The 16,887-nt window shown below is 48.0% G+C and overlaps 1 protein-coding gene across 4 annotated transcripts in view; it reads left to right on the top strand.

Moving 5' to 3' along the window:
- SCNN1G (sodium channel epithelial 1 subunit gamma) overlaps positions 1 to 3,567 on the top strand; it is a 44,195-nt gene extending 40,628 nt beyond the window's left edge. For all 4 annotated transcript variants that reach the window (XM_047839528.1, XM_047839527.1, XM_047839529.1 and 1 more), the window contains 5 exons: positions 94 to 172; positions 260 to 317; positions 509 to 570; positions 2,318 to 2,393; positions 2,691 to 3,567. In XM_047839528.1, the coding sequence (XP_047695484.1) occupies positions 94 to 172; positions 260 to 317; positions 509 to 570; positions 2,318 to 2,393; positions 2,691 to 3,053 (638 nt within the window). In that variant the 3' untranslated portion in view covers positions 3,054 to 3,567. The remainder of the gene's footprint in view (positions 1 to 93; positions 173 to 259; positions 318 to 508; positions 571 to 2,317; positions 2,394 to 2,690) is intronic.
- Positions 3,568 to 16,887: the final 13,320 nt, after the last annotated feature.

Here is a 16,887-nt window from a genome sequence, read left to right as displayed (position 1 = left end):
CATGAAAAGGGGTCCTAGGGAGGCACCACTGGTGACTCCCAGGAAGGACGCTATGGCCCCACAGCTCACACTGCCCTCTGCCCTGTCCCCCAGTGTATTGCTACTACCAGCTGCACCAGGCCTTTGTCCGGGAAGAGCTGGGCTGCCAGTCGGTATGCCGGGAAGCCTGCAGGTGAGTGGGCTGGAAGGATGGAGCCCGCGGGGCTGGGCCAGGCCAGGCCAGGCCAGCCATACTCACTCCGTACCCTTCTCCCCTTAGCTTTAAGGAGTGGACACTGACCACCAGTCTGGCACAGTGGCCATCCGAGGTTTCTGAGGTAAGTTAATCTTCTCCATCTTTCCCCTCACGTTCTCATCCTGGAGCCCAATGTCCTGCCTGTGTCCTCTGGACTCAGGAGAGATCCACAGGGAAGGCCAAGTTGGGGGGCTGAAGCCAAGAGGGGAGGCATACGGGCTGGCCCTGGCCTCTCCAGGCATCCCCAGGTCACTCCTTATTTCTCCATCACAGAAATGGTTGCTGCCCGTTCTCACTTGGGACCAAGGCCAGCAAATAAAGAAAAAACTCAACAAGTAAGCAGACCCCACCCTGTTTCCTCTGCCTGCGCTGGCCCTGGGCCTCAGCCTCCTTACTTGCTTCCTCACTGCCAACCCCTCTCTTTTTCATTCACTCATTCCTTTATTGAACAAATATTGATCAAGCTCATGTCAGGAGCCAGATCCCACTCTAGGCCTGGGGCTCTCAAATGTTTTGGCTGTGACCCACATTATGAAAATAGTTTTCCATTGTGGCCCATTGAATAGATAAATGAGATAAAAGTCTCATGTAACAGCACTTGCTACTGGTGTACAAAGCATTCGGGCTGATTTTCAGACTGTGCAAACTGGTATAGCCAAACCAACTGTTTACATCCATTTCAACAATCATGACGCCATTCTCAGTGATTAGTGCCCATATCAGTTGACAAAGAGTTTGAACATCTCTGGGGCTGCAATCTGATATTTCCTATTCTGTTTCCCTTTGTCAAAGGGTTTTGGTCATGGCCTAGGAAATTTATTTCATGGCTTCCTGATGTATCTTGACCTGCTTGGAAAAATACTCCTCTGAAAATACTCCATGCAGCTTCTAAATCCTGCTTAAATTTTCCACATCAACTTTCACTTCCAAGAGAGCTTTAGCAAAAATCAGCTGGGCCAGAGTTCAGGGACCTCAGGGGATGGAGATGAAGGTGGGAGAGGATGGGGGAATTACCATGTGACCTCACCTCTTTCTGGGCCCTTCCCATCTCCACAGTGGAGGTTAGTCGAGCCTCCAACATTTATTGCATATCCACTAGGTACCAGGTGCTGTATGTGGTGCTGGGGGCATCATGACGACCGAGCAGACATGATCTCCGTCCCCAAGGTGCTGACAGTCTAGTCGTAAAGGTCGACTTTGACCAAGTAATTGCAAACTCTGAAAGCAAGCATTGCAAGCCAGTGACCCCTAGACCAAATATAGCCCCATGAAAGCAACCCATTACTTCCAGCTTTCCTTGAAAGATCAGAAGTTCCAGGAACAGCAAACCTCCATGCTTGTGTAGAACTAAAGAGTTGAGTCATAGCTGCCCCTTTGGAATAAGCGTGGACACACTTGCCATAGTCCCACCAGGAGGCAATTTTGTGCAGCAGCTAACAGCATGAACTTTGAAGCCAGATGTCTCTAGTTCTGAATACTGGATATGCCCGTTTGTGAGTGGTGTGGTCTTGGGCAAGTTAGTTAACCAATCCGTGTCTTAGTTTCCACATCTGTAAAATGGGGATAATTAAAACATAACGACACAGGGTTGTCGCGAGCATTCAACAAGTTAATTCATATAAGGCACTTGGAACGGTGCTTGGCAACACAGGAAGTGTCCAATAAACGCCGGCTGTTATTATGGTCGTTATCATTATTACGTTATGCCCAGCCTACCTCGCTCATTTGTATTACTTGCATGTCTCCTATACATATTTGAGATTGTAATCAAACAATTGCAATATCAGGGCTGGATGAAGAACAGGGTGCTATGGGAATATACAGCTGGGTGGACTGACTCAGGCTGGTTGGGAAATGGTTTTTGAGTGAATGAAGGGCCTAAGCAACCAGGCCCAGGCTGGAGATGTGCTCTAGGGTGCAGAAGGAGCCCCAGGAGCCAGGTTCTAAGATTCCTCTGGAGCTCAGAGCCTGGGCCATGCTGGAGTCTGGGAAGGAGGGAGACAGCCACACTGAAGGGCTGGTCATCTGGTAGATGCAAAGGCACCTGACTCACCTGGGCCCTGCCTGTTGGAATTTCTCCAGGACGGACTTGGCCAAACTCTTGATATTCTACAAAGACCTGAACCAGAGATCCATCATGGAGAGCCCTGCCAACAGTGTGAGTGGCTTCTTTCTGGGACCTGCCTGGGGTCCGCAAATGTGCCCATCTGCCTTGTCTCAGGGAGCAGAGTTAGATGCTAGGGATACAGCCGGAGCTGGCAGGGCCACCACAGGCCAGCCAGGACTTGGATCAGATAAGGCAGAGGAAGAGGGGACAGGAAGCCTGCCCACTTCTTCCTCCAAATCCATTCAGGGCCAGGACTTGCCTGGGGCTCCCTTGGGAACTGGGGTCCCTGCATGAGGCCAACTTGGGTGGAGGGGCCCTCTTAATGGTGTGGCTTGACCTCCCTCGTAGATCGAGATGCTTCTGTCCAACTTCGGTGGCCAGTTGGGCCTGTGGATGAGCTGCTCCGTCGTCTGTGTCATTGAGATCATTGAGGTCTTCTTTATTGACTCTTTCTCCATCATTGCCCGCCGCCAGTGGCATAAAGCTAAGGAATGGTGGGCCCGGAGGCACGCTCCCCCTGGCCCTCAGGGCCAGGACAACCTGGGCCTCGATATAGACGATGACCTGCCCACGTTCACCTCCGCGCTGCGCCTGCCTCCAGCCCCAGGCACCGAGGTGCCCGGCACACCGCCTCCCAGATACAACACACTGCGTTTGGAGAGGGCCTTCTCTGACCAGCTCACAGACACCCAGATGCCGGCGGAGTCCTGAGGCGGGGAGGGGAAGAGAGATGTAGCTAGGAGCCCAGCCACAGTCTGAGAACTCAGACCGTGTCTCCTGCACATGGAGGGGACCCTTGGCACCCCCTCTGGCTAGGCTTTTAGAGACATTGACTAAAAATCTGCTTTGAACAACAACATGGGGCCTGGGTGTGTGCAGGAGACCCCTTGGGCCCTGACCGGCAACCCTCAGCCATCCAGGTGAGAAAGATCCGGCAGCCCAAACCCCTCCCACATCTGCTATGGAGAGAGATGGGGGCCGAGGAGATGGCGTCCGCCCAGACAAAAGCCAGAAGTGAAGGCTGACGGCACTTTCACCAGGTCTTGAAAGAGAAAGACTCCTCCAAAGCCCCAAGCCCAGGGTTTCACCCACTCCCCTGGGCTGGGGCCCAAGGACGTGCCCTTAGGTATCAAGGCCAGACAACCACTGCCTAGTGCCAAAGACAGGAGGAAGCACCAGCCCTGGAGCTGGTGCTGTTTGTGAATAAACTGTTCTTAGTTGTTGACATTGGGGCAAGGTCTTCTCTGTGCCCTCAGGCAGGGGGGCTGGCCCAAGGTCCTTGGAGTGTGTAGTGGGGAGGGTGCAACAGGGGTGGGGAGGTCTGGGGATGTGACAGGAGGCAGGGGTGGGGCCATGTTCTGGGGAGCCAAGCCAGTGCCCTGGGCCCCTTACCCAAGCACAGAAAGGCTCGTTCAAGGGCCTTGCTGGATGGACACCCCTGTCCAGTGGTGGCCCAAGGTATAAAGGATCATCTGGTAACTCACCTCAGCATCTCTCCCTCCCAGACAGGTCCCCCTCCCCCACGCAAGGCCTGCTCCTCCCCAGCAAGCCAACCACAGCAGACAACCACTCACACCTTCCAACGTGGTAATACCTAACACGGATTAAGCACACAGTAGGTGTGTTTAATTCAATGTTAGCTCAGCAACAGTGTGCTGGGCGCTGTTCTAAGCACTTAGAGATGGGGCAACTATAACCCGCAGGCCAAATCCTGTGTGTGCTCATGACCTAGGGATGTTTTTTTTTTATTTCACTTTTAAGTGGCTAAAAATATCAGAAGACTGTTTTGTGACTCATGAAAATGATAGAAGATCCCATTTTCCGTGTCCGTAAATAAAGTTTTATTGGAACACAGCCACACCCATGCATTTGCATATTGTCTGTGCCAGCTGCTAGCGCTAGCGGAGTTGAGCAGTTGCAACAGAGACCCTAGGTTCACAAAGTGTAAAATATTTATCCTCTGGCCCTTCACAGAGAAAAATCTGTCAATCCCTGGATTAGCAAATTAAGGAGGTCCTATTATCCCATTGTATGGATGAAGAAACTGAGGCAAAGAAAGGCTAAATTACTCATCAGAGGTGACATAGCTACGAAGTTGCCAAATCGTGCCAGGGATTTGAACCTAGGCAAGTATGACTCCAGAACTTGTGCACTTTATCACTCCATCATTTTGCATCCAATCAGCATCTATGCCTTTTTTTTTTTTTTTAATGTTTATTTATTTTTGAGAGAGAGAGCGTGAGCAGGGGAGGGTCAGAGAGACAGGGAGACACAGAATCCGAAGCAGGCTCCAGGCTCTGAACTGTCAGCACAGAGCCCGACACGGGGCTCAAACTCACGAACTGTGAGATCATGACCTGGGCCGAAGTCGGACATTTAACCGACTGAGCCGCCGAGGTGCTCCAGAGCCTGTGCCTTTTAAACGTGAGGCTCGTGTCAGTTCAGGTGGGAAGAGGGAAGGCTCAATATCTGGCTACAGGGCAGAAGGAGGTCCTTCATCCATGAGTGCAGAGAGGCCTGCATTTCAGGACTGTGCCCAGCACCAGGACGGTTGCTAGTGGAGGTGAGAGAGCAGGGGCTGTGGGCCCCTCCCTGGGTCCTAGGGACTCCCAGTCTAACCTGACTCCAGGTCAGTGGCTGCAATAGCCCTCTCTGCCCCATTCAGTGGTTCCACTGAACCTCTCTGGGTGGGGTGCTGTAAGGAGACACGGCAGCCAGCAGGGAGGAGGTCACTGTGACCCCAGGCTGGCTGGAGCTCCCCTGAGGAGTGGGCTCAGAAGCCAGGGCTGATGCAGGCAAGCATCGGGTTACAGAGGGTGCAAGCCTGGCTCCTGTCCATGCTGGGCTGGGGTGGCCGCAGCCAGTGCTGACAGGTGCCTTGTGGTGCACGGCTGCCCGGGCATTGCCCAGAGACAGCTTCCTCCTCCTCCTCCTCCTCCTCCTCCTCCTCCTCCTCCTCCAAGGCAGGAGGGGTGTGGGCCCTGTCCTCAGATTCCTAGAATTGACCAGCCTCAGCATGATGTCACAGGCAAGAAGACTCCCGGCGAGGCTGGAGTTGCTGCTGGCTTTGCCAAAGGTGAAGACAAGACCATGTGGAGTCAGCAGCCACCCATTTCTCCCCTCTCCCCACCCCCCGGGAGCATAGCTCGCACCCTATGGCTCCAGCCGTCTCCTTCCTGCCTGGCGACCAACCTCAGGGCTCATGTGCCTGCAATGCCAAGGGCTGCCTTCTCTCTTCCTCTGCTCGTTCTCCCGGGCAAGGTACAAATGTCACCACTCATGTAAGGTCTTCCCACACCCTCCCCTGTCCCCCCACCCCCAGGAAGTTAGAGCTCCCTCCAGTGTAGAATTTCCATCCCTGATATCATTTGTATCGATCTGTCTGTATCTCTCAATAAACAGTGCACCCTCTGAAGGCAGGATGCCTTATCTCCTTGTCCCTGGATGGGGACAGGGCTGAGTACAGTGATGGCATTTAGGAAAAGTGTACAGAGCCAATAAAAACAATAACAATCATAATAATGGCTAATATCACCTATTCTTTGCCAGGAATTCTGCTAAGCACTTCATATGCAGAGTACGGAATCTTGCAAATAGGGAAAGCGAGGCGCAGAGCTCTGCTCCTGCCCCCATCACTAGTAACTGAGAGGCCCGGGCCTGCCCCCAGAGCTTGTGTGCTTATTGCTGGGTGCACTGCCTTTCAGATGGAAGCTTTTCCCCAGAGGCCAAGTCCCCTTGCCCCCAAGGAAGCCCCCGCCGGTCCTCTCTGGCTTCTGGCCCAGCCTGCTCAGCCCAAGGGCCCTCTCATGCCAGGACGGAGGAGGAGAGAGGGGAGAACCCCTTCATTCCTAGACCCCTTTGATGAGCAGCCACAGTGACCAGGAGTTATTGACTCCAAGGGAAAATGACTCCATTTGCAGGTTACAGGAATATTTGTTCTTAATTTTCCCTTGTTCTCAAACTGTCACCCTCACTGCTCTTCTGACCTCCCTTCCGGGCCCCTGGAGTTCCAGACTCAAGTGTCCCACAGCCCACAGAACATCTCCCTGATGACAGAGACACCTCAAAGTCAGCAGCCTGCACCCCAAGTAGAGAGTGGAAAAAGACCCCACCTCTGTCGCAAACTCAGTAGAGAGGCCTGGGCCTCACAGACACTGTGGTCTTCATCAAGCAATTACATCAAAGAAGGAAACAGCTGGAGGATGGAAAGGAGCTCAGACCACGGGTTCCCGGGTGGCTCAGTCTGTTAAGCATCCGACTTCGGCTCGGGTCATGATCTCACAGTTTGTGGGTCTGAGCCCTGCGTCAGGCTCTGTGCTCAGAGCCTGGAGCCTGCTTTAGAGTCTGTGTCTCCCTCTCTCCCTGGCCCTTCCCCACTCGTGCTGTCTCTCTTTCTCTCTCTTTCTCAAAAATAAACATGAAGGAGCCTGGAGCACGAGGCCCTCTCCCCCTCACAGATCTCCCTGTCTCCCAGACCTTCTGCCTCCCACCCCTGTTCCAGGCTAAACCAGGAGGATGTCTCCAAAGGGCAGGCTGGACAAAGGCACTTCCTGGTTAGAAGCCTCCGGCAGTTCCCCAGCACCTTGGCTACACTTCCCAAGTCACAGGACTTAGCCTGTGGTGCTGACTTTAGGTTGGCAGACAAATTCAATAGCTATGCCACGTGCTGCCCTCTCTCTTTCTCCACTCCTCTTCCCAGACGGAGCACAGATATCCTCACCTCTGTAAAGTCGGCGGTGACTGCCCTCCCCTGACCACCAAATGGAAGTGTTAAAGTATCATGGGCCAATGGAATAAGAAAACCACTCCATGTTCCAATGTGCGAAGACATCCAGTCCCAGTTTGGTGCTCATGGGTGTCTTAACGCTCTCCTGCACCTGCAAAGCTCTCTTGCTTAACAGAGAGAGAGAGCTGCCTCAAAGCCTGCAGCCCCGACTTTAGCGGTTCCGTTGTGTTTACACTGCCTTTGTTTGCTGTTACCTTCTACTTAGTATAAGCAATACTGGTGTCTCCTTTAGTCACTGGCTCAACAAGTGTTTATTCATTCAACGACTGTTTATCGAGCACTGCAATAGTTTCCCGTGGATACGATAGCAAACTACCACAAAGTCAGTGGCTTAAAAAGCACAGAAATTTATTCCCTTACAGTTCCCGGAAGTCAGAGCTTTGAAGAGTCTTATGGGACAAAGATCAAGGTGTCAGCAGGCTTGTGCCCCCTCAAAATGCTGTAGGGAAGTCTTCCTTCCCTTCTGTGAGCTTCTAAAACTACATTCCTTGGCTCCTGGCCCCCTCCATCATCTTCAAAGACAGCAGACTAGTATCTTGCTTCAGTTGTTACATTGATTTCTTCGGAGGCACCCAAATCTCCTTTTTATAAGGACACTTGGGATTACATCTAGGGTGCACCCAGGTATCCTGGGATGATCTCCCCCATCTGCAAAGCTTCCATTTGTGCCCTAGTAGGTAACTTCCACAGGCTTCAGAGATCAGGATGTGGATATTTTGTCCACCAGTGGACTAGTACTGTTGGGTGGGGGGCTGGGGATGCATCTGTGAGTCAAGCAAACAAACCCCCTGCCCTCGTGGAACCTATACCCTCCTAGGAGGACAGGTAGACAAAAAAAAAAAAATAATAATAATGATAATAATGAGCAATAAAAGAAATGGATGACAGAGCATGGCAGAAGGTAAGAAGTGCTATGGGAGACAGAGAATGTGGGGCAGGGTAAGGGGGACTAGGAGTTTGCAGAGGCGTCAGTCATAATGCTATTTAGTCAGGGGAGACCTTGCAAATGCGTCCTCCGAGATGCTTGAGGGAGTCCTTCATGCAGATATATTTGGGAGAAGAGTGTTACAGGCAGAGGAGAAGGGGTAATAAAAGAGTTTCCTCTTAAGATAATTATTTTATTAGTTATTATTATTCTATTATTTATCTAGATTTATAGAATATATATTTCCAGCTTTTCTATATGTGTGTCTATATTATTTACGATTATGATCTCATTTAATATCATTATTTTTCATTGGTAAAATATCAGCCTTATAAAGGAGTGAAGTACTGTCACACAAAGACAATATGGACGAACCTCGGAACTATTACATTAAGTGAAAAAAGCCAAGGACATAAGACCACATATTGTGTGGGCGCCTGGGTGGCTCAGTCAATTAGGCACCCAACTTCGGCTCAGGTCATGATCTCGAAGTTTGTGAGTTGGAGCCTCACATCAGGCTCTGCACTGTCAGTGGGGAACCTGCTTGGGATTCTCTCTCCCTCTCTCTCTCTCTCTCTCTCTCTCTGTCCCTCCCCCAATTGTACATGTTCTCTCTCTCTCTCTCTCTCTCTCTCTCGAGAAAAAAAAATAAAGACCACATATCGTATGATTCCCTTTATATGAAATACTCCCAACAAGCACATGTATAGAGACAAAGTAGATTCACACTTGCCAGGGTTAGGGGAAGGGGAGAATAGGAAGTGGCTGTAATGGATACAGCCTTTCTTTTCAGGACAGTGAAAATGTTTGGGAACTAGATACAGGCGAATGCACCAAATGCAGTGAACTGTACACCTTAAATGCGTTAACCTTACATTATATGGATTTTGACCCAATAAAAAAGGGTCGAAAAATAAATCTACTTAAAGAAAAATGGCAGGGCACCTGGGTGGCTCAGTCAGTTAAGAATCTGACTCGATTTCAGCGCAGGTCATGATCTCACTGTTCGTGAGATGGAGCCCCCACATCTGGCTCCGTGCTGACAGCACAGAGCCTGCCTAGGATTCTCTCTCTCTGCCCCTCCCCTGCTTGCGTTCTCATTCTCTCTCTCTCTCTCTCTCTCTCTCTCTCTCTCCCTCTCCCTCTCTCTCTCTCCCTCTTTCTCTCTCCCTCTCCCTCTCCCTCTCTCTCTCCCTCTCTTTCTCAAAATAAATAAACTTCGTGGTGCCTGAGTGGGTGGCTCAGTCAATTAAGCGTCAGACTTCAGCTCAGGTTATGATCTTGTGATTCATGGTTTTAAGCCCTGCATCAGGTTCTGTGCTGACAACTTGGAGCCTGGAACTTGCTTCAGGTTCTGTGTGTGTGTCTCTCTCTCTCTGCCCCTCCTCCTCTTGTGCTCTCTTTCTTTCTCTGTCTCAAAAATAAACATTAAAAACATCTTTAAAAATTAAAAAAAGAAACAAAAATGGTAAATGCAACCATGAAGAAAAGCAAGATGCAATGATGACCGGATGGCAGAAACTTCTGCGGGGTGGGAGTGGAGGTGGTCAGAGGGACACAGGGCGGCGAAGAGCTGGCTGGAAATGATCGATTTCTCATCTTAAACGGTGGTGCACACAGGGCTGGCTGCTTTCCTGTTTGTTTTTTATTTAACCAAACATGGTGTTTTATGTGCTCCTCTAGAATGCATGATTTTGCTCAATTTTTTTAAATCTCAGAGAAGATGTCTCAGGTCACAATCTCGCAGTTTCGTGAGTTCAAGCCCTGCATCAGGCTCGGCCTACTGGGGATTCTCTGTCTCCCTCTCTCTCTGCTCTCCCTGTCCCCCCACTCACACTGTTTCTCTCTGGAAAAAAAAAAATCTCGGTAAAGGAAGAAAATGATGAGTGGGTAGTAAGATAGGTATGATGTGGATGTTAACAGCATCCTAAAAGCAACATGGTGTTCTAGGAAATGCCCTCAAGAGTCAAATATCGCCCTGGCTCTGTCCCTTCCCTCCTCCACTGAGGCAGCCCCAGGAGATGGCCGGCCAGGCATCTTTCAGGATGACTCTCCTGGGAAGGTCACCGCCAGGCTCAGTCTCCCCACGCAGCTACTGCCACTTCCCAGCCAGCTACAGACCCATCTCAGCTTCTTCTCTCCCAAGGCAGGACCAGCCCAGGGTGGAGAAGGGGCCTGGATCGGCAAGATTCCTGAGACATGTGCTTTAATTGCAGGCTACATACTGAAGGAGTCTCATTGTGCCCAGTTGGAAACTGGAAAGATCAGGAGGAGAAGGTGAAACAGAACTGATTGTTCAAATATTCCCTCACCCTCCTCCAGGAACACTTCTGGAGGAAACTTCCCAGCTGCTGTTCTCATCTCTCTAGCCAGACCTGCGGGTGTTTGTTTGACAAACTATTGTTTGACAGCTGTTTGTTGACTGCATGTACTCAGGAATCTGGTGGTTGTCTTTTGTTCTCTTTTCATAACATTATTAATGTTATTAACATAACATTATTTCTGTTTCATAACATTATTAATGTTATGTTACAAATTTTCATTTGTATTTATACAAGAGTGATACATACTGTGTTAGGAACCTTGTCTGCAAGTGTCAAAAACCTAACTCAAGTTGGATTGAGAAAAAAGAAATAAATTTCAGCTCTGACAACCAGAAATGCATCTCCATCTTCAGGTATGGCTGGATTCAGAGGCTGAAATGATAAGATCAGGACTCTTACTTTCTGCCTCTCCCCTGGGCTATACTGTGTTAACTCCATTCTCAGACACCCCCTTACAGGGGGACAATGGATGCTGGAAGCCCCAGACATGTACCCCATCTCTCGGCACCCCCAAAAGAAAGAGAGTTTATCTCTTCCAACTATTTAAAAAAAAAGTTATGCCATGGGTTTATGGATTTGCACTGGACATAATTGAGTCACCGGTCTTTTCTTGAACTGATCACTGTGGCCAAACAGATGAAACACTGTGGCTGGCCAGACCTGGATCACTTGGCTGTTTCTGCATTGGGGGAGCAGCATCCTTTCCCCCCCAGAATATACTGAAAGACAGTGGGGTAAGAAGAGATTGCCCACTAGGGTACTGCTCTCACAGGAAGGAAGAAAGTATGCTGGTTCAGCACAAACAGAAACCTGCTACATGCTGTAGATTAGAAAATCTCAGAAAAGCACATATGAGAAAATAAAGACCAGCTATTATTCCGCAGTGACAGGCTTCCTTGGTAGATCTTCTGGGTTATGTTTTCATGAAGGAACTCTGTCAAGCTCAGAGGGTGATTCAACCCAGTGACATGACAGGATTTAAATAAGAACATGAGAAAGAGAAGAAAAGCAAAGAGATCTTTGGGGAGACAATAGACTAGCTATCCATGGTTCCTTGCCAACCTCCCACAACCAGTCAATCCCCAGGTCCCCACCAACCTCAGAACAAATTTCTGCTTCCTTGAATACCTCCAGTCACCCATCCATCCATTATCCATTTATCCACCCATCCATACTGCCACCCACCTATCCAATAAACTCTGAAGTCAGACTACCTGGTCCTGGGACCTGTTTCAAATCCAGGTCCCAACACATACCAGCTGTGTGACTTTGGGCAAGTTACTTAATCAATCCATGAATCAGTTTCCTTATTTGTACAGAGGGGCTAATAACAGTTTCCATTGTCTAACATTATTTTGAGGATAAAATGAGATAAGGCAGATACTAAGTGCTTAGCTGAGGGCCTAGCTCACAAAAGACCCTTGGTAGAGTTTGCTAGCATTGGGTTTCATTGTTGTTTTTACAACACTAGGTTATTTCATGATCAGACATTATCCAGGCTGCCAGGTAGCTAATGGGCTAAGGTTGATCAAACACTGCTTACTACAACTCTTTGCTGCCCTAGGGGCAGTTTCTGGCTACAAAGAACTGTGAGGACCACAGGAAAATGTTATCCAGGACTTACTGATAAAAGAAGCTATTGTATCTCTAATTAAAACAAAAACAAAAACAAAAAACCAAAAAACAAACAAACAACAACAACAAGAACCAGCTCTGGCTTTGTAACTCCTGAAGGTTCTCAAGGCAGTTGTGGAACGCTGGGATCTGCTATTGCTGACTTAAACTTTTTGGCTTACAGCTGGGCACCTGAGAAATCAGCAAATTGGATCACTGGGAAAGCACATTTTAATGCAGATCTGAGGACAGGGACAGAACCAATGCCAACCTGCCCTTCACATCCTTGGCTGACAGTTTATGGAAATGGACAGGCTTACAGAACACTCCAGGAGCCAAGAGGGTGTCCTCATCATTTCCCCCTGGGGCAGAGATGTCCAGAGAGAGGGGAAGATTTGGGAGGTCACTGGCTGGTTCTCCAGATGGAAAACTGCAGCTGGAGTTCTGGGCCAAGGATTGGGATCTTGAAATAATGTCCTAGACCTTCCCGAGTGATGAGTACAATTCATGGAATAAGGGACATTGTGGTTGCCCTGAACCAGCCAGCTTGCTCCAGACACTTGACACTGAGTCTGAAAACAGAGAAAAAGAACAGGATCAAGGCTTGGTATGTGCCCTGAGCCAAGGGTCAACTCATGGCCACGGGACGGCCCAGCTCATAGTCAGGGTCAGAAGTCAATCTGTGGTCAAGATCAAGGTTCAACCCAGATGAGGGCCAGGCCCAGTTAGTGACCAGGCTTTGCTTATCAGGCTTTTGGTGGAGACTGCTCCCTTGCCAGCAGGCATTTCTCCAGGTGCTCTTGACATTCTCCTGGACCCTCTCCGCTACTTCCATGCCATTCCTTATTGCCCTCCTTCGAGGCTCCTGGCATCAGACATACCACCCTCATTCATCCTTGTCACATGACATCCATCATCACCCAAGGGTTCTGTTGACTTCCTCTGACCATGTCAGCCCGTGCTGCCTTATTTTCTTCTTGTAGTCATGCTTTTTCAGTTGAGACAGATACTCTGGCTCACGTGGCCTTCAACAAAGGAGCTGAATATTTTCACTCACTTAAATGAGACATGCAGATGCATCTAGCCTTAGGCATGGAAGCACCCAGGTGTTCTGTCAGTCATCGGGCTTCATCCATCCCTGTTACCCATTTCCGTGGTGTCCTTGCCTTTATTCTCAAAATCATCTTTCTCCATTGAGCAAGAAGACGGCCTCTGACATCCACCACCACCCCCCACAAGCCGTTATTGCTTTGACTCATTCATGTCTAAGGAAATGAATTTCTTCTTGCCCAGCTTAACACAGATCAAACTCACTAAGAGATTCTGATTGGTCCTGCTTGGGTCACATGTTCAATTCTGAGCCAATCACTGTGACCAGAGAATGAAGCACTCTAGTGGGCCATGTCTAGGTCACATACTCATCCCTATAAGAGTGAATTCCAGCCAAATCAAGAGGATCCCCAAAGAATGGTGGCTGAACAAACAAGTATAGAGCCTCACCTTGAACAACTGGAACTTAAACCATGAATAACCTACTCAATCAGGAGACCGCCCAACTCCATGAGTGCCTCCATTCCAATTGCTCTGTAGCCACCCACTACCTAGGCAACACCTTGGATATGAATTTCCTTCCCATCCCTCCACCCTTTCTGCCCTGTGCTCCCTCTACCCCAGCTTCTTGACCCAATCCAAATCTCCAGACTTTCTCAGCCTTCCCTAGACTCCCAGCTCATCAGCCCTCCCCTTTACCTTCTTTCCATCCTAGACCCCATGCTCAAACCTTTCCACCACCACCATCTTACTCTTTCCACCCTCCCCACCCTGTTCAGTCCAAATGGGAGTTCCTTCTTCCATCCCTGTGATCTCATCACTGGGGACAGTCATGTAATTGTGTCAGTTGTACATATGCATGTCAGTGGGGATTACTTAACATAACACTTCTAAAACTTTGGTGTGTATGTGATTCAGTTAGGGATCAAATTGAAAACACAGTTGAAGGTTTCTTAGGTCTGGAGTGAAGTGTGCAGTTCTAACCAGCTCCCAGGTGAGGCCACTGCTGCTGGTCCTCCAAGCACACTTTGAGCAATTCTTTTTACTTTGGTGTCCCTCCTACTTCCCTCTGGAGAAGAACCTCCTGGGGCATTTGTTAAATATAAAGATTATCAAGTCTCTTCTCTGGAATTTCTGATTAAGTAGGTATCAATGGAAGGCCTAGGGACTCTGTGATTTTAACACATTCCAAGTGACTCTTATCTCCTGGGATAATTGGGAAATACTGCTGTATCATGGTCATTTGGGTTGAATGACTCATTTTGGCTTCCAGGACTTCTCTGTCCTCGAAGGCTCCACACCTTCCCCACCCCTCTCACCTTCCGCAGGGGAGCTGGCCCCTACCTCCCAGTGAAAACCCAGGTAAGTGGGTTGGCCTAAACTCTTCTGCGAATAAACTTTAGCTACATCCCCCTTTGTCTTTGCCATTTTCTCTCCAGTCTTGGAGAAAGAGACACTTGTCCACCTTGGCCCATCCCACCTGCCTGCCTCAGCCACCTTGCTCTATCACAGCCCCTCTTCTTGCTTCTTAGCGATTCTCCTGACCCCTTCTCTGCCTGTGAAAATGCTCCTGTCCTAAAATCCCTCTCTATTCATACCCTATCTTCCTCCTCCCTTTACCACCAAGCTTTTTTTTTGAAATCATTTTAGATTTATAAATGAGTCACAAAGATCGTGCAGAGAGTTCCCATATACCCGTCATCCAGTTTCCCCTAATGTTAGCATCTTACAGAACCATGGCCCAGTTGTCAAAACTGAGAAATTGATGTTGGTACAATACTATGAACTAAACAACAAACTATATTCTCTTTCTCCAGTTTTTTCCACCAGTGTCCCAAACCAGTATATTTTTAGTTAGACAAGGCCTATCATTCTTTTAAAAATCAGAAAGTACAAATCTAAAAAGAGAAAAAAATCACGGTCACCAAAGCCACCATCTAGACACAACTACAGCTAACGTTATGTTCTTCCACTACAATGCTTTATCCACATAAATCTTTTTTTTTTTTTTTTTTACAAAATATGTTCACCCTACCCTTCAGTGTATTTTTCCCACTAAACACTGTATTATAAATGGCCTTCCATGTTAGTAATTATAACTCCAGATCATAATTTCGATTTTATTCAAATTTTTCTTTTAACTTTTTGATAGGTAATTGATTCAAAGTTCTAAAGGTAGAAAAGAGTGTTTAGCAAAAATAAAGACGTCCCATTTCGGGCAAAAGACATGAATAGACACTTCTCCAACGAAGACATCCAGATGGCCAACCAACACATGAGAAAATGCTCAACAGCACTCATCATCAGGGAAATACAAATCAAAACCACAATGAGATACCACCTTACACCTGTCAGAATGGCTCACATTAACAACTCAGGCAACAACAGATGTTGGCGAGGATGCAGAGAAAGAGGATCTCTTTTGCAGTGTTGGTGGCAATGCAAGCGGGTGCAGCCACTCTGGAAAACAGTATGGAGGTTCCCCAAAAAACTAAAAATAGAACTACCCTATGACCCAGCAATTGCACTACTAAATATTCATCCAAGGGATACAAGGATGCCGTTTCGAAGGGGCACATGCACCCCCATGTTTATAGCAGCACTATCAACAATAGCCAAAGTATGGAAAGAGCCCAAATGTCCATCGATGGATGAGTGGATAAAGAAAATGTGGTATATATATGCAATGGAGTATTACTCGACAATCCAAAAGAATGAAATCTTGCCATTTGCAACTACGTGGATGAAACTGGAGGGTATTATGCTAAGTGAAATTAGTCAGTCAGAGAAAGACAAAAATCATATGACTTCACTCATATGAGGACTTTAAGAGACAAAACAGATGAACATAAGGGAAGGGAAACAAAAATACTATAAAAACAGGGAGGGGGACAAAACAGAAGAGACTCGTAAATATGGAGAACAAACAGAGAGTTACTGGAGGGGGTGTGGGAGGGGGGATGGGCTAAATGGGAAGCAAAAATAATATAAAAACAGGGAGGGGGACAAAACAGAAGAGACTCGTAAATATGGAGAACAAACTGAGGGTTACGGGAGGGGTTGTGGGAGGGGGGATGGGCTAAATGGGTAAGGGGCATTAAGGAATCTACTCCTGAAATCATTGTTGATGATTAGTTATCATTAGTTATCATATGATAACTAATTTGGATGTAAATTTTAAAAAATAAAAAATAAAATTAAGAAAAAAAAATTCTCATCACAAGGAAAAAAAAAAAGATGTCCCATTTCTCCATCACCCAGTCCTTTCCTATCCCAGATTATTGTGTAGATCACAAAATGTTGAAGACTGCAAGCAAATTCTGGGATGAATACACCATTATTTTACTTAGTTAATCCTTTATTGCTTGATAGTGGGCTGTTTCCACTGGTTTACATTATAAGTGACACCTGGATTTAACAACCTTATAACTCCACCTTTGCCCAGTAGTCTAGTTATTTTCTTAGGATAAATTCCTCGTGGAGTGGCTAGGTCAAAAAGTTGACAGTTTTTGGGGTGGGGGTGGATCTCTTGATTTCAAATTGCCTTCTACAAAGATTAGACACCATTTCCCTACACCAAGGCCCCCCAGGCTATCAGGCTGTACCAATCAGATGGGCCACAGCAGTGTTGCTTTAATCTGTACTTCTTTTGTAACCAGACAGGTTGGGTTGTATTTATTCAGTATCCAGGTACAGATATATTTTTTGGAAGATAACCTCAGACAGCTGCCTCACTTCTTCAATTCCTCATTGACTCTCAAACTCCTTACAGTCTGGGATCCAACTCCATCCCTCCCAGATCATGATGCTCCAGCAAAGTTGGCCACAGAAGGACCCAATCAAATG

Source organism: Prionailurus viverrinus, chromosome E3, assembly GCF_022837055.1.
Source record: "Prionailurus viverrinus isolate Anna chromosome E3, UM_Priviv_1.0, whole genome shotgun sequence".
Classification (NCBI taxonomy): Eukaryota; Metazoa; Chordata; class Mammalia; order Carnivora; family Felidae; genus Prionailurus; species Prionailurus viverrinus.
The sequence above is the reverse complement of the archived record's forward strand: the minus strand, read 5'-3'. Positions and strand labels throughout refer to the sequence as shown.